The 27,701-nt window shown below is 46.5% G+C and overlaps 1 protein-coding gene across 7 annotated transcripts in view; it reads right to left on the bottom strand.

Moving 5' to 3' along the window:
* ANO5 (anoctamin 5) overlaps positions 1-27,701 on the bottom strand; it is a 652,338-nt gene that overhangs the window by 37,004 nt on the left and 587,633 nt on the right. For all 7 annotated transcript variants that reach the window (XM_069623486.1, XM_069623488.1, XM_069623491.1 and 4 more), the window contains one exon: positions 26,608-26,713. In XM_069623486.1, the coding sequence (XP_069479587.1) occupies positions 26,608-26,713 (106 nt within the window). The remainder of the gene's footprint in view (positions 1-26,607; positions 26,714-27,701) is intronic.

Below are 27,701 nucleotides of genomic sequence, written 5' to 3'. Positions count from 1 at the left end.
TATTCATACTATATCTAAACCCACTGTCTGCAAGAAAACTGCACTTTTCTGCAGAAAATGTCTGGGAAAAGAATTACAAAAAATGTAACATGATGATCGAATACAGTGCAGCTATTTCTATATTTGCCTACTGAAATGGAAACAGATCCATCAAATCATCCGTAATGTTTAAGATGAAGGCAAGACAGGGATCCCTTTATGGAGCATAATTGTGGGGACAATGGGACACAAGCACCTTAGCGGTATCTGAAAATACGTTCCTAAAATGTTCTTTTGATCTACGCAGATCTACGAGCATTACATCTTGAATTAGGATGGCTTGAGCTGGATGAATTGGTTAATTTGAAAGCAATCCTTTATTGGATAAAATTACACAAAGCTATTTAAATGCAAGGATGCCATGAGGTCGGTGTGAAGGGAGCACCACATTTCCATGGTTCAAACACAAGGAAAATATTATATACGCTAGCCCTACAGGAAGTCTGGCAAAACCCAGCAATCATTTTGAAGACAACCTCTTGACAAGTAGAATTAGAGTATCAAACCTGGTTGGATGAGCAGTAACAAAGTCGAGGCTCTCAAAAGTCAACTCATGAGAGACTGCATTAAGATAAAAACAAGCGTTGTCAATGAGAACTCTCCCAATAATGTATGCGCCATCATAATCTCACACACTATTCATTACATTCTGGTTGGGAACTCTATCTATTGCAAACAGTGCTGAAATCATGGAATTCCATGAATTCAGATGTGTGCCCAGCATGCAAAATATACACAGAATCGCGTTAAGAAATGTCATGTTTTTGTGCCTATTTTACAATGCTCTTCAGTGTTTATATTTGAAACATTGCCTTAATTATTGAGTTTTATCTGTGGCAGTCAATGAAATGGTGTAAAAGTACACCGACTGCAGATGTATGTTATGCTCGTACTAGTTTCTTGAAATATGCTTGCCAACACAGGAGTCAACTGGTTAGATAGATACTGGAATGATTGAACACTTCTGCATTGGTCTTGTTATAAATCCAGACTGATATTCATAATTCAGTGAGATGTAACCTTGCAGCGTTCATTTAGCTATTTCAGAGTAATTGTATTGCATGCAATGTGTAATATCATGAGTATTGTGTGTATTGCTTGTAATTTTTTATTTAGATCGAAATACACTAATTTGATTTGATAAATAGAAAAGCACAGTACAAACCCAACCATTGGAAGGAACAGAGAAGACGCAAAGAGCACTGAGTAATGAAGCAGGGTAATCACCACAATGATTGTAAAAAGTATACGCATGTGAGGGAAAGCGATTAATGGTGACCAAGACAGTCTCTAAGGTCCCAAGAATGGACATGGGTGGGTGGGGCAGTTCCTAGTCAATAATATCTTTCACTTGTCTTAGCAGTTCGGCAACAGCAAACAAGGCTTCTAGTTGCAGTTTGAGGTGGTTTGAGTGCAGTGGTCGTATTGTTTCAGACAGGGCGAGGGGTCTACCAGGGGTCAAAACTGGAGCATGTTGCAGTTTGAAGTGATGCTTGAAGAAGGGAGTGTTGTGAGGGCTACCAGGCTTGGTTCAACGGTCAGTTTGATTGTGAAGATGCTGGTGATTGGATGAGCAGTTTGAACCAGGTGATTCGGTGTGGAGTTTGATGGGCCACCACGGAAGGTGCGATTGGCAATAAAAATCGCAAGTACGTTTCTGGTGGGTCTAGCAGCTGTGTGCAGGTGGCAGATACAACTAAGAGCATGGAGTTCATGCAAAGGCAATGATACACTCAGCAAGTACAAGGCAGTGGCCAACTGGTTAGCACAGGGACCAGCCCATCACAGACTCTAAAATGCTGACTGCGCTTTTACTGCGCTGTCTGCATTTTAGAAAATGCCGACTCCCATTATTGTGCCCAAGTGGAGCGGGGGTTGCTGAGGTGTCCCCCGCTCTCACTGGTCATAGTAAAGGGGTCTGAGGTTGCAGGGGTGTCCCCCGCTTACCATTACGGTAAGCGGGGGGATAGAAAAAATCAATTTTTTTAAAAAAGGACCCCACGGCACCGGCATCACCCCACCGAAGTGGACGGAACTGAAGCCGCAGGGGTACAGGACAGTCGGCGGAACACACAGAAGTGTGCTGCAGTACAAGTAAGTCGGGTGGGGGTTGGAGTATTGCAGGGCATGTGGGCAAAAGTAATTATCTGATCACTGAGCAGTGCCGTAATTGGCGTCGACATTTTCGTCGGCACAGTTACAGGTGGCGCAGTGATCACATGGATTCATTAAAACATGCAGATCAGTGGTTTGAAGATCGGTGAGTGCCAAAGGCAGAGATGGAACCAATTTGATGTGGTTGAACAGACTTGAATCACTGCTATCAGTGGTCGAACGGCAGAAAATGCAGGAATCTTGGCTCTCAGGTGCTGTGAGTCCATCTCAGGAACATATTTAGTCCTTGTTTCTTGGGCTCCCACTGCAGGTAGGCTGGTGCACACCTTTAGGGGTACTTCCCCATTATGTTGGCCTGGGCACTAGTTTAACTGGAAGAGATGCAGATCTTATTCCAGCAGTGGATAACCCCAAAGGGGCCCTATGGATGGGTAGTGTACAGAGCTTGTCTGTGCCTTGGACCCTCTTCAACTCACTGATGCACTGATGGAGGGCTTTGGAAAGTTAACTCTCCCAACAGAGGTCCAACTAATTCCTCCCTAGGTGTATGTTCCAAAGTGAATACAGGAGTGGGATAACCCTTCTTTAAAGGGCAAAAGTCTTCAGGTGATCGTACAAAAGCATACCTGCTCCAAGGGTCTAACCCCTGTTCTTGAAACAAGTGGCATTTTCCATGACACCCAAAGTGCTCTCGTTTAAAGGAAGTGGAGGGGAAAAGAAGCAAAAGAGATTCAGAAAAAAACAAGTTTCCAATACCTTCCTCTAGCTGGTCTGCACTCCTTGTGTCTACTCTAATTCTGCCCCCTGCCATTGTCAATAGCACCAAAAGCCCTGTTGGTTTTCTGCACCCTGGTGTGAGGCTAATCCTCGGAATGGTGTGTGCTTCAAATCCTGTTTCCGGGATAGCATTCTGCGAAGAGGCTGTCTCACTGAAAAGGGTGTTACTGGAACTCAAGAAGGATCAAAGATGCAACCACCCAGGTCTACAGTCCTGCTGGTCTTGCTGGGAGCAGCAGAGGGGACCTGGCTGGGGAGAATGCACACAGCTCAGCTAGGCTTGCAGGGCTGACATATGTGACATCAAAATGATTTCCGGATAGCAACTCTCATAGCTCTGGAGTTTTTGGAAATGCTGTGCGTATCAAAAATGCAGCTCCTGTTCTGCGGGGACTTGGCTGTCACTACAGCTTTCAAAAGAGCACCCGTGACCTGAATCTGCTCTGTGCCACTGGAGATCAGGTGCTGCAAAGGCGGCTACTGGTTCAGCAGGGCACAGGTGTACTTTGCATTTCACATGGGGGTGGTGGCGAGATGTCAGGTCCGCATACCACCTTCTCACAGAGAACTACCCAAATTATTTTATATTTAATAAAGATCAATAAAAACAAGCCAGGGCTTCTACACCCTTACCAGAACCCTTCACAACTTGCCACTGATATTTTACCAAAGTGATATTTCACCTTTCACTAACTTGCCACAGGCACAATTCACAACCGAGATACCCTGTCCTTTGATACTCTTCTACAGTGAAATTGTGCCGCCTGATAGTTTGCCACTGGGACTTTCTGCTACTATAGTGAAATACCACAGAGATGTTGCCACAGATGTTATTTTTCCCACGCTGATCATAATTGAGACCGATATTTTCCCATTCTGATGACCTGTAACACTAAAATTATACCACGTTTACAATCTGGCATTGGGATTTTTGCCACAGGGCTATTTGACCACTAGGATACCGGTTGCTATGATAAATACATAACAGTGATACTTACAACCTGGCTCAAACTCCGGCAAAAACACAACTGTCACCTTTGCTTCATAGCTTCTTCACAGTGATAACTTCCCTGCAGCAATATTTAAACTACATTACCCATAATAATTATGCACAACCATAACACTTACTCGCTGAACTATCTTGTACTAATAATGCAACATAGGAATGCCTACTTGCAGCAGAAATAAACCCCCATCTGCAATACTTGCTGCATGGGTTACCCAAGTTCCGTTAACTACCAGAATGACAGACCAATAACAACTGGTGAATTAAACCAAGTCACTCCCATCAATGTAATACAATCAGCTCCCAACTTGCAACTTAAATGCAAGGCACCCGAAAAAAAAAAAAAAAAAAACAAATTCGTACTTGACACAAACAACCCACCTGCACCACACCTTCCACTAAGCAACCTCACAAACCACACTCACAGAAAGATTGCCAGACAATAGAATTATCTTTAATGGCAGAAGAACCGGCAAAGAAAAAAAAAGAAAAAAAAAAATCAAACCTCATTACACTGCACAAACCCCTCCCATAAAGAGGAGTTCCTTTTTGCAACAGCTATATCAAAACCACTTTGTATCTCAAAACCTGTGCTCTTACAAACCCGCACATCCAGGCCCCTCGGGAAGTCCCTCCCACACATTCGGAGAGAAGAGACAATCCCACGTTAGACTAACAAATGACTAAATAACAAGAAAATAATCAACCAATTTCAACACTGCTCATTACCAAGAACTGGCAAAACAACAAAATACGAATGTACAAATTCACAAACACCAAACTACTCCACCTCCTCAATGAAGAACCCAAACAAAGTTTCCCCTTCTCAGCAATCACACTAAAATCAATTATTGGATGAAAACACAAGAGAAACAAACGGGCAATAGCTACACCAAAACACCACCCAAGGGTTAAAAAAAAAAAAAACACATTGAACAAGATGATTCATTGCAATTTGGTCAATGGAGGATCACATTTGAAGCACTGTACAGAAATAAATGAGCTTCTCAGGAAAGGTGGATCAGACATGCTTTTTCCTTACAGAAACCTAGCTAATGGCGATCATTAAGGTAGCTGCATACAAATCGCTCCCAAACAACTTCAAACTTAGGCAGGCCAGCTGAGAAAAAAAAAGAGCAAGCGGCCTACCCATAGCCTTTGAAGAATGCCCAAGAACCACAGCGCATCAACGCTATACATCCCAGACTGTGAATGTCTTTTCTTCCACCTAAAACTGGACCATCAACCCAATAAATACTTCATACACATTTACAGACAACCTACACACATACAACCAAACCGTCACAGAAATGTGTTTAGGTCATAGTCAGCATGCACCTACAACAAACAGTCAAGGGAAACCCCTGCAACCAGACACACAATGGATGCAAACTTCAGCAATAAAAAAAAACCCAAGTACAACAGTGTAAAGACTGGTAGGGGGTGATCTGTACTTCTGCTCTCTATATGGTAGAGGGGAGGCACAGAGGACCCCAGCCAAGATTCTCTATTCGGTAGCTATGGTCGAGCAATCAAGGCCTAGCTTCTCAGGAGGTGATGCGGGCTGGTTCTTAAGTACAGTGTAGTCCCCAAGCCCCCCACAAAGGAATGTCCACACACTGTATTGGTTAGAACACAGTCTTTATATAATCAATATTCAAGGTTATGTACACTTATCATAATAACTCACTTTGTACTTAGGAAAATCAACAATGGCAAATATATACAATCCTAAAGTGGTACCACCCTTTGTATTAGACCTCATTAAAGTGCATCAACAATACTGTAACAATGTCACACAGATCAATAGAGTGAAACCAGCAATAGAGAGAGGAGAGAAAATAAGATGGTTGAACAATAGGCAGAATACTGGCCCCTACCACTAGACACAGTTCCGTGTGGAGATCCCCCCCACCTGGGCAACCTGTAAAATAAAGATATAGCACAAGCCCAGTCCATATATAGTTCTGCAAGTCTTATTCCCTCCTATAATGTTTTTACCCCCCCAATGTACCTGGTGGAGTCGAGTTCTTCGAAGAGGCGTCGACAGATCCTTCTTGAGCTACGCCCTTTCAAGCGGGAGTCACGGATCGTCGAGAGGCGTCGAGAAGCGTCGAGGAACTCGGCGTTCGGCTGCAGGGAATCGACGGCCCTTCTTGAATGCCTTCCCTTTCAAGCGGGAGACACGGGGCGTCGAACATCCGTCGAGGAACTCGGCGTTCGGCGTCGGGGAATCGACGGCCCTTCTTGAATGCCTTCCCTTTCAAGCGGGAGACACGGGGCGTCGAACGTCCGACAACAAACAGGGTAGAACGGTGTCGATGAGGCGGCAGCTTCGGTCCAAGCGGTGCTCGTCGACGACGGAGCGTTGGCGTCCTGCAAGGCAGAGGCGTGCGGGCACCTCAATGAAAATTGTTCTGGACCGCAAAGATTGTGAAGACGGGGGCCCAGCAAGGGCGTTGAGTCGTTCGAGTCTTTGTGGTCTTCGGGTGGCGGGAAACCCACCGGCAGGTTTCTCCTGGGCGCGTTGGTCGTCCTCGACTTTCTCCGGCAGGGTAAAGTGATCGACGGTGCGGACGAGGGAGTCCTTCAATTTAAATGTTCTTAGGACAGGAGCGGACGGCTCCGGTCGTCGGCGGCATGGCGTCAAGTGGTTCCCACGGCTTGGCAACACAACTTCGACGGGCCTCCAGCGGTTACACAGACCTGTGAACCCTGGTCGACGGCGATGGACTTCGACGGCGGCGATGTCCGGGTGCTTCACTTCGATCTTCTCGGCGGTCCCGTCTCGGGTCGGCAGCCTTTCGAGGGTCTGACTTCCAGGGCGCTTTGGCGAAGATGTAGCGGTGCTCGATGACCCCTCGGAGCACGGGAAGAGGGCGCCTTACCAGGTCCTCTCTCGGCTCAGTCCTCGACGAATTTGGCAGCTTTCAGATCGGTCGAAGCAAGTGCAACAGCAAGTCTTCTTCTTCCAGCTGGGCGTCGAGGATCAGCAGTTCCAGTTACTCTTAGAGTGGAGACTCAGCTTCTGAACGCTTCTGAACAATTACCAGTGGTGAGAGGTCCCCAGATATACTATTCTGTCTCTCATCCACACTGCTGGCACACACTCAGCAGCCAATCATACAGAAGGGCATTCATGCAGTCAGTCAGCCAGCCAATCAGGCACACAGTGCATTCAGGCCACACTCCTCCCTTTCAGACACTCACAACAAGGAATGTGGATTGGGACAAGTACCCAGCCATTCAACACTACACACTGCATTCAGGCCAGTTTCGGGCAGGGCTGTCTCAGTCTTTGTCTCTCATGCCAGAAACCAGAAAACCACAACAAGGAGTGTATATTGGTCACACACTCCATTCACCCAGGTCCCACCCACAGGAGGTACCCACAACATACAGTCACTGGGAAGGCTCCAGTCAGTCTAGCTGGGCCTTCACAACACCACCATATATGGAACTTCCACCCAACAGCCAGTCAGGGGGAAGGGACAGAGTCAGGGCTTCCCAGGACTTTGGGAAAACAAGGTAACAGGCAATAGAAAGCAAGAGGCCACAGGGGCCATCTTGTTTCCTATCAGGAATCAACTGATCCCAATGGCAGGGCCTGGGTATCCCAAAATGGAGGACACCCAGAGCACCTGTCAAATTCAGCATGGAGCTGCCACCAGCCCATACCCTGCTCTGTGGGCCACCCACAGGTGCCCAAAAACATGCACTAGGGGCACAGGGTTGTACCCCTACCCATGGGTGCCATAAGGGTATCCCATGGGTCTGTTCACCAAACCAAAAGAGAGAGCTGTACTGCCAGGAGTCCCACATGGACTCCTGGGCAGAAAACACGACAGAACACACGATAAAAAGCAGTAAAGGACAAGGATTCAGTGGCCCTGTCCCTCTGATGCATTTCCAGCATCACAGTCGCCCCCCCAGACTGAGGTAGAGGGTCTCTAATCTCCCACGGGATAGACACCCTCATCCAGACGGTCAACATACCTTCTGGAAAGGCCATCTGCATTATTGTGACTCTTCCCTGGCCTGTGCTCTATGGTGAAGTCTAGCCCTTGCAGGCTAATGGACCACCTGAGCAATTTCGGATTCTCACCCTTCATCTGCATAAGCCACTTCAGGAGCTTATGATCGGTTTGGACCTTGAAGGTAGACCCCGTCAGGTAGGGCCTAAAACGCCTAAGGCTCCAAACTATGCTAAAACACTCCTTTTCAACAGTAGCCCACCTAAGTTCTCTACCCTTGAGTTGTCTACTGATGAATATGATAGGATGTTCTCTCCCTTTGTCATCTAACTGGGACAAGACCGCTCCAATTCCGGTGTCGCAGGCATCCGTCTGGACGATAAAGGGTCGGCTGTAGTCACGCGCACACAACACAGGTGCCCTACACAGACTTTCTTTCAAGCCATCAAAGGCCCTCTGACAGTCTTCGGTCCAATTAACCTTCCTAGGCTGTTTGGGTGAAGTTAGAGCTGTCAGGGGTGCAGCTATGGTTCCATAGTATGCCATGAAATTGCGATAGTACCCAGTGAGGCCCAAAAAGGCTCTCACCTGGGTTTGAGTAGTGGGAGTGTCCCAGTTCTGTACATCCTGTACTTTACTGGAGAGAGGTTGGATTTGACCCCCTCCTACCTCATGACCAAGATAGGTAACTTTCTCCTGAGCTATCTGGCACTTGGTGGCCTTGATAGTGAGGTTAGCCCTTTTCAAGGCCTGCAACACCTTATCCAGATGTGTCAAATGCTCTTCCCAGGTGGAACTGTAGACGGCAATGTCGTCTAAGTAAGCCACACAAAAGGCTTCCAGCCCACTGAGCGCATGGTTGACCAATCTCTGGAAGGTGGCAGGGGCATTCTTCAACCTAAAAGGCATGACCCTAAACTGGTAGAGTCCCTCAGGTGTTGAGAAGGCCGTCTTTTCCTTGGCATGGTCCGTCAGAGCTATTTGCCAATAGCCTGAGGTAAGGTCAAAGGTGCTCACAAATTTGGCAGCACCTATGGTGTCCACGAGCTCATCAGCCCTGGGCAATGGGTGCGCGTCAGTTTTGGTGACGGCATTGACTCCTCGGTAGTCCACACAGAACCTCCAATCCTTGGTACCCGCCTGGGAACTTGCCTCGGGGACAAGGACCACTGGACTGGACCAGGGACTGGTTGAGGGTTCAATAACACCCAGATCCAACATCTTGGCGACCTCAGCCAGGATGTGGTTCTCGACGGTATCTGACATACGGTAGCACCTTTTTTTGACAGGCACACTGTCACCAGTGTCAATTTCATGCCTACACCACAGTGTAAGGCCTGGCGTCAGTGAAAACAGAGAGGCATACTGTTGGAGCAAAGCCCTGCAGGCCCTCTGTTGCTCTGTTGTCAAATCTGGAGAGAGATGTACTCCCTCCACTGAGCCATCCTGAGGGTTGCTATGCAGCAAATCAGGAAGGGCTCACTCTCATCCTCTTCTTGCCCTGAAGCTAGCAAGTGACATGAGACTTCTGCTCGCTGGTGGAAAGGCTTGAGCCTGTTAACATGGAATACCTGAGGGGCGACCCCAGAGGCTCCCATGTCAACCAGATAATTGACTTCGCCCATCTTGGAGATGATCCTGAAGGGTCCAGTCCACTTGTCTGCCAAAGCTCTAGGCTTGGTAGGCTCCATCACATCGATTTCCTGTCCTGGAGTCCAATCCACTTGCGAGGCTTTAAGGTCATGCCAGTACTTATTCAATTCCTGGCTGGCCTTGAGATTTGCTGTTGCCTGACCCATCATCTGTGTCATCCTCCGCCTGAGGCCTAACACATAGTCCCCCACTTGCTTGGCGGGACCTGGAGGGGTGGCTTCCAAGCCTTCTCTGATCAAGGCGAGGGGCCCCCTCACGGGATGTCCAAAGAGTAACTCAAAGGGGCTGAAACCAACACCCTCTAGAGGTACCTCTCTGTAAGCAAACAGCAGGCATGGCAGGAGGAGATCCCATTTCCTCCTTAGGGGTTCTTCCAAAGCCCCTAGCATGCCCTTGAGAGTTTTATTAAATCTCTCAACCAGACCATTGGTCTGGGGGTGGTAAGAGGTGGATAACTTGTAGGTTACCCCGCACTCTTTCCACATGGTTTTCATGTAACTAGACATGAAGTTGGATCCTCTGCCAGAGACAACCTCCTTGGGGAATCCAACACGGGTGAAAATGCCCAGGAGAGCCCTGGCAACCACCTTGGCAGTAACAGTCCAAAGGGGTATTGCCTCAGGGTACCTGGTGGCATGATCTACCAAGACCAGGATGAACCGATGTCCACCTGAAGTGGGAGGGTCAAGGGGACCGACAATGTCGATGCCCACCCTCTCAAATGGTGTGCCAACCACTGGCAATGGCTGCAGTGGGGCAATGACCCTGCCTCCAGTCTTGCCAGACAACTGACAAGTTGGGCATGTCCTGCAGTGGGACTCCACCTCTACTCCCATCCGTGGCCAGTAGAAATGGGCAGAGAGCCTCTGCTTAGTCTTCTTGGTCCCAAGATGACCAGCCAAGGGCACCTCATGCGCCAACTGCAGTAGGAAGGGCCTGTAAACCTGGGGTACCACCAACCTCTTGAGGGCGCCAGGTTCAGGCTTAGTGGGCTCACTAACAAGGAGCTCACCCTCCCAATAAATCCGGAATGTCCTAGGCACTTCTCCTTGTGCCTGAGACAGGGCCTGTTTCCTCAGTCCCTCGAGAGAGTGGCACTCTCTCTGTCCCTTACAGAAGTCTGCCCGGGAGGGTCCCCCTTCAGCTAACAAGCATTGAAGGTCGGGATGATCCCCCGGGTTGAGAACCTCTCCCACAGGAGAGTCTTCTGTCTCTTCCCCCACAGGAGTTGAGTTTGGGTTTTCCACTGGACCCAGCCCGTCCGGAGCATGGATCCCAATGGGTGCTGTCAAAACAGAAGGAAGAGAAGGTGTTCCCTCCACAGAGGTGGCCTTCTTGGTCTTCCTTCTTCTTGCCTTAGGCCTCGCCTTTGGCTCGGGTACCTGACTCACAGCCAGACCCGGTGTCACCTGTGACCTAGTGACTGCAGCAGCAGTCATGGGAGGACCATCCGAGATCAACCCCAACTCTACTAGATCATTTCCTAACAGAATGTTAGCAGGGACATTGTCCTGAACCAGGACAGGAAGCTTTGCTGTCTTGTCTCCAATCATGAGTGTGACTAAGGCTACAGGCGATAATGTGGGAGGTCCACCAGCTAACCTGGTGGTTCTCAGTGGAGCACCTACCTAGTCCTCTGGCTTGAGCAGGGTCCTGTCCACCACTGTCATGCTTGCCCCAGTGTCTCTCAAACCAGTAGAAGGCTGGCCATTCAAGAGGACACTTCTCAAAAACCTACGGGTGTTCTGTGGGATAGACGCCAGTACTTCTGCATACTGGTCCCAGGCCCCAAGGGACACTAAGGAAATCTCTACCGGAGCACCAAATGTGATCCCGGTAGAGGAGGGGAGGACAGTGGCCTCCACCTCAGACACGGGGTAAGGGTAGGTCAGGCTGACAGCCTGTACTCCAAGTGCCTTACCTTTACACTTGGAGTCACCCCTTTTGTGATCCAGAGCCCCACAGTCCCAACAAGTGCCAGGAGTGCGGGGTACGGTACCGGAACCACTGGGAGCCTGCTTTGCAGCAGGTGGACCACTACTCTTATTCCCACCCACAGATGACTTATCCCCACTAGATATTTGGGTCTTGGGAGAGGAAGGTTTAGGTTTACCCGACTGACTGCTTGTGGGACTCCTCAGCTTTCGGAGAGGCCCCCTTTTCTTTGTCCTTCCCACTGGAGTCCTTAGGGGACACCCGGTGGGAGACCCACTTGTCAGCCAACCTAGCCAGCTTAAAGGGGTCCAAAATGTTCTGGTCAGCCACATACTGACGCAGCTCTGGTGAACAGGCTTCAGAAAAATGCTCAAAAAACAAGAGGTGGGACAATCCAACAAAAGTCTTAACCTTGTATTCATCAATCCACCCCATCATGTTCATGTGCGCAGCACTCACCCAGTCAACCCAAGACACATTTTCTCTTTTCTTAAAATCCCTGAACCTTTTAAGGTATTGGGTAGGTGTCTTGCCAAACTTGGCAATCAAAGCAGACTTCATACACTCATACTGACCCCTTTCTTCCAAACTCAGCTTCAGAATACAGTCATATCCAGTTTGAGGCACTCTGCTTAACAAACACTTAGCCCAATCTCTTTTATCAACATCATGAATTGCACAAGCCATTTCAAATGCTTCGATCCATTGGAGGACATCTGAACCCTCCACAAATACACCCACCAAACCATCTAAACTTGGTGGCTGGGGACCTGACACTCTCACTGGTTTTAGCTGAAGTCTCCACTCTAGCTTTCTCTAGCTGGATTCTCTGACATTCAGTGTCCTGGCTCTTGAGTTCAAGATCCCTATTCTTGAGCTCCACTTGTTGAGCCAACTCCTCTTTCTTAAACTCAGCATCTATTTCCAACTTGCGGTATTCAAAGGCCAATTTCATCCTTAATATCTCAAGCTCCAAGGAATTGCTGGGGTTTGGAACAGAGGCAGCAGGAATGGCGGCATTCCCAGAAACAGATTCAGCAGAAACCCCAGGGGCAGAGTCCTCATTGGTTGCATTCCCCCCCTCATCAATAGTTTCACCATCAGCCTGGTAGTCCACCAGGGCAGCTATCAGCTCAGCCCTAGACTTATCCACAAAGTCTAACTCCCTGGCTTCACAAGCACTCTGGAGAGCCTCCAAGCTCATCCGAGTTAATTTGCCATTTCCAATAGACTCCATTGTTTGTAATGCAGTTATCTTGTACACAACTAAACCTTAATTTAATAAAGTGCAGATATTTTGTAAGTGGCACGGTTATACACTGATTCTTAACACCATAAGCATCCCACCGCTGCCACCAGCTGTAAAGACTGGTAGGGGGTGATCTGTACTTCTGCTCTCTATATGGTAGAGGGGAGGCACAGAGGACCCCAGCCAAGATTCTCTATTCGGTAGCTATGGTCGAGAAATCAAGGCCTAGCTTCTCAGGAGGTGATGCGGGCTGGTTCTTAAGTACAGTGTAGTCCCCAAGCCCCCACAAAGGAATGTCCACACACTGTATTGGTTAGAACACAGTCTTTATATAATCAATATTCAAGGTTATGTACACTTATCATAATAACTCACTTTGTACTTAGGAAAATCAACAATGGCAAATATATACAATCCTAAAGTGGTACCACCCTTTGTATTAGACCTCATTAAAGTGCATCAACAATACTGTAACAATGTCACACAGATCAATAGAGTGAAACCAGCAATAGAGAGAGGAGAGAAAATAAGATGGTTGAACAATAGGCAGAATACTGGCCCCTACCACTAGACACAGTTCCGTGTGGAGATCCCCCCACCTGGGCAACCTGTAAAATAAAGATATAGCACAAGCCCAGTCCATATATAGTTCTGCAAGTCTTATTCCCTCCTATAATGTTTTTACCCCCCCAATGTACCTGGTGGAGTCGAGTTCTTCGAAGAGGCGTCGACAGATCCTTCTTGAGCGACTCCCTTTCAAGCGGGAGTCACGGATCGTCGAGAGGCGTCGAGAAGCGTCGAGGAACTCGGCGTTCGGCGGCGGGGAATCGACGGCCCTTCTTGAATGCCTTCCCTTTCAAGCGGGAGACACGGGGCGTCGAACGTCCGTCGAGGAACTCGGCGTTTGGCGTCGGGGAATCGACAGCCCTTCTTGAATGCCTTCCCTTTCAAGCGGGAGACACGGGGTGTCGAACGTCCGACAACAAACAGGGTAGAACGGTGTCGATGAGGCGGCAGCTTCGGTCCAAGCGGTGCTCGTCGACGACGGAGCGTTGGCGTCCTGCAAGGCAGAGGCGTGCGGGGCACCTCGATGACAATTGTTCTGGACCGCAAAGATTGTGAAGACGGGGGCCCAGCAAGGGCGTCGAGTCGTTCGAGTCTTTGTGGTCTTCGGGTGGCGGGAAACCCACCGGCAGGTTTCTCCTCGGCGCGTTGGTCGTCCTCGACTTTCTCCGGCAGGGTAAAGTGATCGACGGTGCGGACGAGAGAGTCCTTCGATTTAAATGTTCTTAGGCCAGGAGCGGACGGCTCCGGTCGTCGGCGGCACGGCGTCAAGTGGTTCCCACGGCTGGGCAACACAACTTCGACGGGCCTCCAGCGGTTACACAGACCTGCGAACCCTGGTCGACGGCGGCGATGTCCGGGTGCTTCACTTCGATCTCCTCGGCGGTCCCGTCTCGGGTCGGCAGCCTTTCGAGGGTCTGACTTCCAGGGCGCTTCGGCGAAGATGTAGCGGTGCTCGATGATCCCTTGGAGCACGGGAAGAGGGCGCCTTACCAGGTCCTCTCTCGGGTCAGTCCTCGACGAATTCGGCAGCTTTCAGATCGGTCGAAGCAAGTGCAACAGCAAGTCTTCTTCTTCCAGCTGGGCGTCGAGGATCAGCAGTTCCAGTTACTCTTAGAGTGGAGAGTCAGCTTCTGAACGCTTCTGAACAATTACCAGTGGTGAGAGGTCCCCAGATATACTATTCTGTCTCTCATCCACACTGCTGGCACACACTCAGCAGCCAATCATACAGAAGGGCATTCATGCAGTCAGTCAGCCAATCAGGCACACAGTACATTCAGGCCACACTCCTCCCTTTCAGACACTCACAACAAGGAATGTGGATTGGCCATTCAACACTACACACTGCATTCAGGCCAGTTTCGGGCAGGGCTGTCTCAGTCTTTGTCTCTCATGCCAGAAACCAGACAACCACAACAAGGAGTGTATATTGGTCACACACTTCATTCACCCAGGTCCCACCCACAGGAGGTACCCACAACATACAGTCACTGGGAAGGCTCCAGTCAGTCTAGCTGGGCCTTCACAACACCACCATATATGGAACTTCCACCCAACAGCCAGTCAGGGGGAAGGGACAGAGTCAGGGCTTCCCAGGACTTTGGGAAAACAAGGTAACAGGCAATAGAAAGCAAGAGGCCACAGGGGCCATCTTGTTTCCTATCAGGAATCAACTGATCCCAATGGCAGGGCCTGGGTATCCCAAAATGGAGGACACCCAGAGCACCTGTCAAATTCAGCATGGAGCTGCCACCAGCCCATACCCTGCTCTGTGGGCCACCCACAGGTGCCCAAAAACATACACTAGGGGCACAGGGTTGTACCCCTACCCATGGGTGCCATAAGGGTATCCCATGGGTCTGTTCACCAAACCAAAAGAGAGCTGCACTGCCAGGAGTCCCACATGGACTCCTGGGCAGAAAACACGACAGAACACACGATAAAAAGCAGTAAAGGACAAGGATTCAGAGGCCCTGTCCCTCTGAAGCATTTCCAGCATCACAAACAGCAACCCCAATTACACATTCACTGGTGTGGCCACCTTATACCTTTTGAGAATCATGCACCAGTGAGAGTACGCGCCACACAGACATCTTTTTCCAACTGAGAAAAGACATTGGAAATCCCTCAACACCATACTGGAGTCCACAAAGCCACCCAGTTCACTCTTGGACAATCATCCACCAGAAAGAACAAGTGAGACACTACAAAAATGGATCAAAGAAGCACTAGACTAGATAAAACCCAATAAATGATGTGCCCCCTTGCAGAATAAAATAGCTGCAAGATCATTAACTCCCACCTCCAGGCCCCAAAGAAAACGAACAGAAAACTTGAGTGAACATTACAGAAATATTATATCCAAAAGGACAATTGCGTACCAAAGGCAGATATGGCTTTATAAAGCAGAAAGCCTAACAGCAAGTACCAATGTGCATAAAGAGATGTTCAGCCTGCTCATTAAGATACAAATACAGATATCTTGCAATAATGCCACACTCCCCAACAGAAACTCTGATGACCATGCAAACCATCTTAAAAGCAAAGTCAAACATCCAACAAGGCATAAACGCTATGCCCAAGTAACCATATCACCAACAATACAACCAGGGAGGCAACCACTATACTGAAATACTTCAAACTAATCTTGACTGAAGATTTGCCTAAAAGGAAAGAAATAAAGCAGCCTGCCATCAGACCCTTGCCCACCAGACATCTACAAGAACATCCTCAGCAAAGTAGTGCCAGAACACTTCCACAACCTCATGAACCATTTGTTGGACACAGGAACCAGAATGTATTTCGTTTTTATTTATTTATTGAGCATTTGTATGATGGCTATTCAGTAGAAAGTGTTTCCATGTGTGACAAGACAAAGGAGGGGGGTGTTCAGAGGGGAGAGGAAAAACAACAGAGTAGGCCTTGTGACATTCGGATCGTGCAAGTGCATTATCAAGAAGTGCTGGGTGGAGGGAGCAGGTGAGGGCAAGGGTGTGGGTGGGGAGAGGGTGAAGGAGGGAGAAGTGCCGGATGGAGGGGGCCAATGGGGCTGGGCAAGTGGTAAGGTGAGCCCAAGGCAAGTGTCAAGGGGGGAGGGGGTGGGGTTAATTTTGAAGTGAACCAGCCTAAGGCACTAGTCATGGAAGGGTGCCGAGGGCAATTGCTGGTAGGATGGGGTGCAAGGAGCAAGACTGGACGAAGGAGGGCATGACCTCAAAGACTCATAAGGGACACAGGCATCCAGTTGTAATGGCTGGAGGAGACTAGCAGAGGAGGGGGGAGAGCAAAGGAGGAGGAGACAAGGAAGGTCTTGAGTAGCTTATGGAACTTAAGGCAATCCGGCTCAAGACAGAGGGGCCAGGAGGCAGTTCCAGAGGGAGCCACCTGCCAATGAGGGATCTACCCCCCCACTCTCTGCTTGGAGAAACATCTGATCTGCAGAGAGTTGAAGCTAGAGGACTGAAGGACTCTAGCTGGGAGGTATTTAGGGAGATAGAGAGGTGAATGCATATGATATGATACAAGTCATTTATAAAGTGTCTGTTCGCAAGTGTTTATTGGCGCGACAAGACAAGGAAGGGAGGACAAAACAATGATCTTACTAGGCCTTGTGTTATTCAGATCACGCAAGTGTGGGGGAGGAGAGAGGGTGAGAAGTGGTGCTGAGAGCCTTTTTGAGACATCTTGGCTCTCCGCCTTCCCTGGATATCCTCCCGGAGCCAAATAAAATCTAGGAAAGAACTGAATCCAAGAGCTTCAGAGAAAATTTGAGCCCCTGAAGAAATACCCTCCAAAGAAATTGAAGGAAATAGAGATGGCATCCCTATTATGGATTTAAGTGATCTGATTGAGGAAATCGAGATGATTAAGAAAGATGAATTATGGAAGGAAGTTAGTCTCTCGGACTGGGAAACAATTGAAAGTCAATTGGCGCTGATTACAAGATCTCCCGATCTACCAGTTGATAAACTGGGTGGGGTGAAAATGCTTGAAAGGCCAGGGGGCGGAAAAAAGTCCAAGTCATCCAACAGTGATAAAGAAATGAATGTCCCTACTGTAATGATTACTAGAAGTAGAAATACTTCATTGCGAGTAAACCAGAATGGCTCAAATGGTTGTGGAAAAATCAACTCATTTAACTTTAAAATCCCAAAATCGGCTGTAAGGTACTAAAACCCATGTGATACGGGGTTTTTGACCATAGGATGAAAGGACAGAATTGTCAATGGAAAGCCAATAATGGTACTAAACATCATCTGATAAAGGATTCCGACGGAAAAGAGAAAAGTAAAAGTGGAAACTTGACGAATGTGAAAATAAAACCAAAAAACAACTTGAGAGAGAACAAAGTCGAGAGAGAACAAATTCTAGTGAGAAGATGAGGGTGAACATTTATATTGAAAGACTGGCTGTTGGGAAACCAGTGCCAATTCTTAATAGGCGAAATGTGATAAAACTGTTGAACTGTATCATTCCTTCAAATAAAATGGCCTCTGGAGATATTCAAACTGTGGAATTCGTGACTGAGAAGTGACCACAACTGGGCCCTGTTGCATCTTTACTCACAATATAAGAAAGATCTCATGTTAGACAGTAAGGAAACATTTCTGAGGTTGGGCTACGAAGTGAGTGATTATGAAGGAAAAATTCTTGAGCGTTGGAGGGAGGCGACGGTACCAAGGTAAGGAAAAACAACTTCAATAAAAGCCCCAACCCAAGAACTGAGGAAGGATAAAAAAAACAAGATCTTAAACAAATTGGAACAATGCCCACCTATGACAAAGAAGCCCTACGAGAGATACATTTTACCATAGCAAACCAGGAAAAAGGGTGTGGCAAGAAATCGACCAAGCATCCTGAGAAAATGCAGGAGGTGAACGATTGGGCATGGTTGGCGGGGGCTCTAAATACATCAAGGTCCTCCATTTAGGCTCATATAGAAAGAAATGATGATGTGGTGAAGATTGGGTGCTGGAACACTAGACGGTTAGCCCCCTGCTTGGTGAACGAGTGCCTTATCTTGACCCATTTCAAATTTTGCTCTTTCAAGAAACTTGGTTGACTACGAAACTAGTCTGATGGCTATCAGGTCCATCTAAACCCAGCTTTAAAGGGTCTGGATGGTCGACCATTGGCGGGATTGCTGGCTCTAATTCAAATTGTCTCAGGGTGGAATCTTATTGATGTGAAATGCCCTAACCCCTTTTTTTTGCAGCGCAAAGGAGACCCTAGAGAAAGCGGTCTTTTGATAATTAACATCTATTGGCGCCTAAATATGGCTAAGGAGACTAAAATGGTCCCTACTGTGATGGAAATGATAGATGAAGCAATGCATGAATGGGTCGATAAGATTGTCATCCGTGGGAATTTCAATATGAAGCTGTTTGATAAGGCTGGTGTTCTGCTTAAAGAAGGTCTGTGGAATGAACGGGAAATGGAATGGAAGAGCAATATTGTGATGAGCGAGATGCACCTACTAAGAGGCCAAACAAAGGGAGATTTCCCGGGAAGACAAACGTGGAGATCAGAAAAAGAGTCATCATGTTTAGACTACCGTTTTGTCTCTACAAATGTAAGGGAAACAGTAGGGTACTTCTCGATCATCCCCCAAAGAATAAGTGATCATGATATCCTGTCAATCCATATTAGCGGATGGAGTTCTGTTGGTCCAGCTAGAAGAATGTAGGAGGTGTCCCTTGATGGGGCCGGAAGTAGATTGTTGACTTCTTGATCTTTTAGTCTCAAAGTAGAAAGCTTATATAAGATTCAAATCCAGGATAACCCCAACGAAATTGAATATTTGGGGACCGCAAAAAATGTAAAAAGAAAAATAATGTAAGGGGTGGGCTAGGGATTGGATCCAACAACAGGCATATGATGTGGAGCTTGTGAATACGAGAACATTGATGAGTAGGGAGTTGAGATTGATCAGAAGTGACAAACTTGCCACCAAAAACGAGAGGAATAGGAAAACCCACCAGAGATTTAAAAACTGGTGCATGAGCACTAGGGCCATTAGATCCCAAAATGATGCTGAACAAGTACTAAGAGCAGTCTGTGCAAAGATATCTGTGAGCTAAGTAAGAACGGGGGTGTTTTTCGTGATGCAATTTCATCAAATATGGTCTCTGAAGATGACTGGATTAAACACTGCCCCTCGCTCTTCGCGCATCCAAATTGGAGCGAGGAGGTAGATCTTGAAGGTCACTTACAGAGATGGAATTTTGTATTTGACATCTGTGACGCAGACATGATGGGCAATTTGAGCTCTTCTCGAGCAGCAGGGCCTAATGGCCTGTCAAACAATGGGCCAAATTGCTAGTGGTCATGTTTGCGCAGATCATGGAGAATAGGGTGATTCCATTATCTTGGAAGGAGGCCAATATTGTCCCCAATTTAAAAAAAGGGGACCGAGCCGACCCCAGGAATTATCGCCCCATAGCCTTGCTAGATTCTATAGGGAAGATCTTTGCTACAGTTCTCTTAAGGGATCTTACTGCGCGGGCTGGGAAGAGTGGTATCATAGACCCTCGTCAAACTGGGTTTGTGAAGAGGGTGGGTACGTTCCTTAATCTCTTCATATTTAATCTATTAAAGCAGAGCGCTCTGGACTCAGGGAAAACGCTATATTTGGCCTTTGATGGTGTCATCAGGGGGAGATTATGGGCAAAACTGCCCGAGTGGGGATGTCCGGAGGATCTAGTCGAAGACATGAAAGCCCTTTATACCGATACATCTGTTAGGATCAGTTTGTCCAAGAAGGGGAACTTCTCAGAGAAAATAAACACCTTTAGGGGATTAAAGCAGGGGTGTGCACTCGCACCTCTGCTGTTTTGTCTGTATATAGTGGATTTGGCAAAGTCGCAAGAGCTAGTAAGGGCATTCCCGCTGAAGATTGGTGGCAAGAAGGTAGCATGGGTCCTCTTTGTGGATGATCTGGTCTTTCCAGATCAGATTCAGATGGGTATGCAAAGGAAACTAAGTGCTTTTGAGTCTTTTCTCAGACAAAATGGCATGAAGATCAATGCCAAAAAATCAAAGGTCATGGCGTTGAAAGCTATGAGTAGAAAAAGGTGTGAAAGTTTCACTTGGCGAATTGAGGGGATCCCCCTTAGCGATTTACACCATTATATATCTTGGTGTAACTATCAATAAAATCAGTAGTGAACATGATCACTACCTATATACCTGTGTTCCAGGCTTTCAATATTGATAAATCAGGGGCAGCCCTTTCAGAAGAAGTATGGGAGATTTACGTTAATTCAGATAATTGCTTTTTATAAGCAGAAAGTGGTTCAAATACTAACTTATGGAGTGGAAGTGATCCTCCAATTGTCCTTCTCGGTGTGGGATAAGCTTGAGGACCTGTTCTGTCTGAAAGTTTTGGGGTTGCCAAGTAGCCTACAAACTTGTTCGATAAGGCAAGAACTGAAATTACAATCCCTGGAGTCCATGGGGGTATGGAAGATGATGGCACTATACCGCAAATGCATTGAAACTCCAACCACTCACCCTTTTGAATTACTGAAAGAGGATCATGAGATCGGTCATTAATACCTGGGTTGTTGGAAAGAGAAAGTAGAGAAAATTCTCAAGTGGGGGATATTGTAATTGGTGATCTAACAACAAATCCCTGTAAGGTGAAGAAAAAGCTCCAGGCTTGGGACTGGATTGATACTAGAGATTGTTGTGGGAAAGAATCATGGTCAACTGTTTATTGAAGATGGAAAGGGCATGAATGAGCTCCCTAATTACCTGCAGAAATGTCCCTCCTCGAAGATACGTGACTTCCTTTTAAGATGTCGCTTAAACATCTTAGATACAAGGGAAGTCCAGCGGAGTTGCCTGGGGTTCAAAATCCATGGTTGTAAGCAAACTGAAATGGTGGAATGTCCAATGCATCTGATAATGGTTTCCAAATCGCTAGTCGAAGTCAGAACTTTTTTTTGGAAAGCCATATGGGGGAAATGACCACCTTCAGCCCCATAGAGTGGTGGAAATGGGTATTGATAGGTGAGCAAACTGGATTGGTAATTGCCACAGTGAAAATGTTGGAATTTCTGTTGTCAGCCAAGGGAGTGAAGGGGGGTTCGTTCTCGCCACTTAGAAATGGATTGTTAATGGGAGTAGGATGAGGATTGCGCTGTAATGTTAAAGGTTTTTTTTTTTTTTAAACAGGATCATGTAACATGCATTTGTTCTTGATTTGTTTATGTTTCTTTTAAAACCAATGAAACATTTAAAATAAAAAAAATAAGGAGACTGTAGGGTTGCAGATGCAATCCCTTAATTGGTAGCAAAGTCCCAGTACCTAGAAAGCCTTGTGGATGATGCAAAGGGACTTGAGTTTGATCCTTGCAACCACAGAGCCAGTGGAGACATTTTAGGGCTGGCAAGATGTGGTCCCTGGGATTGAGGCCAGGGATAAGTCTTGCAGTCCAACTCTGGATAAGTTGAAGAAGGTAGAGTGAGGAAAGAGGAAGGTTAAAGAAGAGACTGTTGCAAAAATCAAGCCTTGAGAGGACCAGAGCTCTGGAGACATTGGGTTTCTGGTGGAAAATGAGGAAAGGGAGAATGCCTCAGAGCATGTGCAGCTGATTGTGGGCCTTCTTGGCTGGGTTACCAATGTGAGGAGTGAAGATGACGCCCACGTTTTTTGACCTCACACAATGGTGAATGGAGGGGACCCAAGGAGGCTGACCAGAGTGTAGGAGGAAAGGATCTGGGTCTTATTGGCATTAAGGCAGAGCCCATTAGCAGCTCACCATTCCTGAATAGCAGACAGTCCGGAATATGAGAGAAAGGCGAGGAGGAGGAGGGAAGATTAAAGGTTAGCTGTGTGCCGTCAGCATAACCCTGGAAATGATGAGAGAAGGTAGCGATCATGTGGGCAAGAGGGGCAAGGTAAATGTTGAAATGCCACGGCAAGAGGAAAAAGCCCTGAGGGAAACAGCAAGTTGAGAGTGAGGTAGAGCAGAGAAAGAGGCTCAGTTGAACTTGGGAGAGCCAATTCAAGATGAAATAGGTTAACCAATACAGTGCCCAGTCTGTGATTCCCAGGGAATCACAGAGCTGATTTATGAGGATCGAATGATTGATCATGTCAAAGGCAAAGGAAAGATCGAGGAGAATAAGGGCAGAAGGAGAGTTGGAGTAGAGATTAGAGAGCAAGTCATCATATGTGTTCAGGAGAGCAGTTTCCTTGCCTCTGGCACCGTTGAAGCTACACTGGTGGTCATGAAGGCAGCTAGCAGTTTCGTTGTGTGATGGATTATTTGGGAGATGGCCAACTTCTACAGGTGTTTTCCCAAGAAAGGGGTAGTGGAGATAGGGTGGTAGTTAGCCAGGCAAGAAGGTTCTGCAGACTGCTTTTTAGGAGGGGGTGCACATAGGAGTGCTTAAGGGGTGAAGGGAAGGAGCCAGTGGCAAGAGTGGTTGCAAACCCCAGCCAAGAAGGGAGCGAGAGAGGTAATGTTGTCCTTGATAGTTCTATGGGAGCAGTGAAGCACCAGTTTGGAGGAGGCTTTCATAGAGCAGACTGTATTGATTATCTCATCAGGTGCTATGGGTATGAAGGAGGACAGTGAGAGGGGAGGAGGCTCAGCTGAGGCCTGCATGCAGGCGGGGGAGGGAGAAGCATAGATGGGAGAAAGGACAGTTTCTCCTGAGTTTTGGTTGTGCAATGGGTGGGCAAAGGCTGCCTCCACTTCTCAAAGAACCCAGAGGATGCACAGACAACTCCACCAACTACCAGCCTTTTTTAAATGTCCCTTACCTGGCCAAACTGCTGTATAGAAACCTTTGTATATGGACAAATGCTGATACGTGGAAACTAACCACATACTGCACCAACAATCATCGACCAAAAATGAACTCCGGCTCCACATTTCTTCTGCCCATAGACTATTTGACCTTTCAGGTGCTTTTGACACTATCAACCATTCAACCCTCATCAAAAGGCTACAAGAAAAATTGATAAGCAATACGAAAATCCTTCCTGACAGAAAGAAATCATCTTGCTGCCTCCCTTCAGCTCAACATTATGCATACCCACTTGTGGGTTTCCACAAGGCTCACCCCCCCACCCCTACTACTTTTTAAAATGTGCATGACCCAACTCATGAAACTCAGCATCGGATATAGACTCATATGCTACAACAATGCAGATGACATTCAAATCATGTACACAATTGATACCAGTGAGGACATAGACCAAACCCTTGTCAAATACCTCTCACAAATAAGCGCATGGATGAGCAAATTCAACCAGGATAAAAACTGAAATCTTGATCAGCCCAAACAACCTATCTATACCTCTGCATATACCATGGCCTACTGAAATGGGAACTAAATCGGACATGTACAAAGTATCTAAATATCTCAGAATTTTGAATGAAAATGGCCTAATACTAGAACTCGAGCCAAAGCAGCAGTAAGGAAATTATTTTTCCACCTTTGTACTATCAAGCAGATAGTACCCCTTCTCACTTGCCATCATCTCACTCATATGAAGAATAGACTACGCTAACAGTATTTACTTTGGAATGCCAAACTACTTCACAAAAAACTGCAAAGAATCCAGAAGGCAGTAGAAAGACTCCTACCAAGACTCAGGAAAAGAGAGCACATCACACCAGCAGTAAGATCCCTAAGCCTATTTCAAAACTATCTGGCCATGAACTGCTCTGTGAACATTGCAAAGAGCAGAATTCCTGCAAGACAAAATCTCAATGTAAGGCCAAAAACAATGCTGAGGCATAGCAGTGACATGTCTTCACCCCAAAACAATATTTGAAAATGAAATATGGTGGATCAGCTTTTTCGCACATCTCAGCAAAACTCTGGAAAGCTCTCTCCAAGAGAATACAAACAGAGAACACCTGGCTTTCAGGAATGCAATAAACACATGGCTATTTGATTTACTAACCAAACTGGCCAAACCGTGACCCTTGGTCAAAGTGATGCACACAGCTTAAATGCAGAGAGGTACAGCACAGAAATGGCTCTCGGCTCAGTGTTTCCAGGTCACATAAGCCAAGCAGATTTACTTACCAGTGAAAGAAAGACTACATAGTCAACCACCACAGAATAGGTTTCAGTTTACTCAAACATTCTGTGTAAAACTCATTACATTCCATGCTGTAAGGATCACACCCATGTTTACCCCAATATCCCTACTAGAACTGTCCATACTCCTGCAAACACAACAGACACCAACCAACTCACCTACACACAGCACTACAGCACCCACCAAACACACTGACACCAAAGAGCAAAACTCCACACCTCTGCCAGTAACTCACAATTGCAACACAGTTAATCCAACCCTACACCATGGGCACACAAGGTCTCCCATACGGACTCGAGAACCCATATGTTACCCGATTGTACTCCTGATGTGTTCCAGATGTGCTTGCTATTAGTTTGTACTTAGAAATGGCATTCAGGTATTGCTCACTTACAAGCCAAAGCCTTGGAGTTCGAGGAGTTGGGAGCTAAAAGAGAGGGCCATCTTGTGGTGGATGGGCAAGCGGGACCACTCAGCAAGTGGTGTGTTGCTTATGGAGTCCTGCCTGATTAGAAGGGGCAAAACTGCTTTGCCTCCTCATTCACTCTCCCAGTCCACCTTGTCTCATCATTAGCAGGCACTCGGAGAGCTTAGATCTGGAGACCGGTGTGAGCCCCGCCCAGCACTGACACCACCAGATCAAGTCTTATGGAAACTGGGTTTGGAGACTCAGTGTGCAGGCACGCAGGATCCATTAGCCTAGTGGCATGAGGGTGATCACTCCCTGCACACATGGAGTTCCTCGGAGGGCCCAGACCAACTAGACCCCCTTCACCAGATCTGGCCGTCCTCGCTCATTCTCAGCAGCAACAGTTATTTCAGGTGTGCATATTCTCAACTACTGCAGTCAATACATAATTCTTGTCAGCAGAATGTGAGCCTAATAATAAGGTTGTGATATGCACCATCAAGTGGTAAAATAGTTATTGACTGGTGTTAAGCTTCTACCAGATGGTAACCATGATTACTATTGGTTGGGTCAAACTGAAAATTAGAGTACAGTTAGCAGGGGTCTTGGCGCTGAAAATCGTGCCTGATCGAGATCGCTGCTCTACAATGCAGAGTGGCACTGGCCACAAATTCATGGTGATATGGCCCATGCAAATCTGTCACTCCATTAGCTCAGCCGATACTGTACAATGGTGGAGATGAGCAAAAATGATCCAGAGAAGACCTTCCTCAATCAGTGTTTCTGGCATTCCTTCTGTGGTTTTGGGGGTCAATATATGCCATGGGGATGGGCAGAGAAACCACCTTTGCAGGGCTGCTTGTGAGAGAGCTACATTTCCACCTGAAATGCTCCTAGCATCTGGAGCAGAAATGGAAGATCCCAACGGCAAATGGCCAGTTTGCACCATTTCTCTTTTGGGTCAGACAGAGGTATATTATTTCTGTAAATCTACTTCTCCTGCATAGAAAATGTCCAAAGCTAAGAGACAAGAGCCACATACCTGAACAGCCTGTGCATAGATCTCCATGGAATGACAGAAGAAGAGGAAACCACATGGTGGAACAGGCTGATGTCAGGGGAGAAAACGAAATGGACAATAGCCACAATAAAAATCCCGAAAAATGCATTTGAAAAGATCGCCACGCAGCATGCCCTTTGAACAACTATCCAGGCGGAGGTGCCGGATGAAAGACTGCATCTGATCGAAACATGTGTCTTCTGACTACGCCCGCCAGATCCTGCTCTAACTGTCGCTGCCTCGATCCCTTATGCCTTCCTTCTCCGCTTTATCTTCATCTTCATTTTCTTATACACTCCTCTTCTTCCTTGCTGTCTATTTCTCTATTCTGTGGCTCTTTTAAACATGATCTGCAACATTCTTGTAAAAATTGCAAAAGCAATTACATACAAAGTAAAAAAAAAAAAAATGTTTATTCCAGAAGAGATGAAGCCAATGTGGGTCCTGTTGGAAGGAACTGTTTGCACTATGTAATTTTAATGCAAGTTCTTTCACAATGGAAATGGTGATATGAAATTAAAGTATAAAGGGAAATCGTGTGTACACTGTATATCCAACTAGTATATAACTGTGTAATATACTGAGGATTACATTAAATGAAATGACAAATTAACGAGCCTCACAAAAGCATGGTTTTATAGATCTATTCCAATACAAAGGGGAAACAATAAAACCATTATTTTCACAATCATTTGCAATATAAGAAATAAAGATCGAATATGTAAAAAACAGGAAATTGACGAAGGATCACTTACTTCCATTATAATGATAAAGGCCATTTTAGCAGCAAGGATATGCCAGAACTGCATACTGTGCATGTATCTTCTTTCATGGTCGGGGGGGAACCGATAATCTCTATACCTGCAGGTTCAAGAAGTTGAAGAATAAAATAAAATGTAAACCAAAGATAATATTTAGCATTCAATAATATTGTTTAAACATTAGGAAACAAAACCTTTCAAAAGTGCTCCAGGGGAATTACAGCTCAAGGGCAAATTGGATGCCTTCAGTATTGTTCTGCGCTTCATTTAAATCGCTCCTGCCACACTCTGGTTTGAGGTTCAGGTGCAACGGGATGACCATTGCAGAAGCAGATATATTTACATATATTTCAACTAAAAAACATTTTGTTGAAGGGCCATTAAGGTGTCTGTTTAATACAACAAATGTGCTTAAATTCATGCAGTGTTCGAAACTATGCCACCTTAATTAGGCATCCTTCTGGTGATGGAAGCTAAAACCGTCCCACTAGTCAGTACTTTCTTATATACTGAGACACGTGCCTCAGAGTGCACAGATCAACAAACACGAGCATGTTGATCACGTTAACCAAAAGGGGCCCAACCCAGCCACCATCTTGGAAACAGGGACTTCTAATCTAACAGTCTGTACTACCAGCTCATATTCTGGTGTGGTTGAATAGTCTTATTACAGCATACTCAAAATATCTTACTCAATTGAACATGCTAGTATATCTATTCAGTACACCACTAACAGTCAAAACAACCACTATCTCAACAAAGATTACCAAAACATTACCAACTGATAATGCTTAATGTCAGTGTCAGGCCGTACTTATATTATTCTGTCAAATCACTTAATAGGTGTACAAAAGGTATCAAAGTAATGATGTATGGTGTCTAATAAGGGAAGCTCCTAAGTCGTAAGGGCATAATAACTTACAAGTCAGTATTAGGAATAACTATGATAAAACTGAAGCACTTTTACAATGAAGTCAATTGAATACCTAGTACGAAGAAAAAAAAAACTATTTGAATCCAAGTAACGCAGATATTGCAAACCTTTATACGCCCACATAGCGAAAGTATCATAATGCCCATGTAACCTT

Source organism: Ambystoma mexicanum, chromosome 11 (assembly GCF_040938575.1).
Source record: "Ambystoma mexicanum isolate Mex_15411 chromosome 11, UKY_AmexF1_1, whole genome shotgun sequence".
In the NCBI taxonomy this organism is placed as follows: domain Eukaryota; kingdom Metazoa; phylum Chordata; class Amphibia; order Caudata; family Ambystomatidae; genus Ambystoma; species Ambystoma mexicanum.
This window is presented reverse-complemented; position numbering and strand designations above follow the sequence as displayed.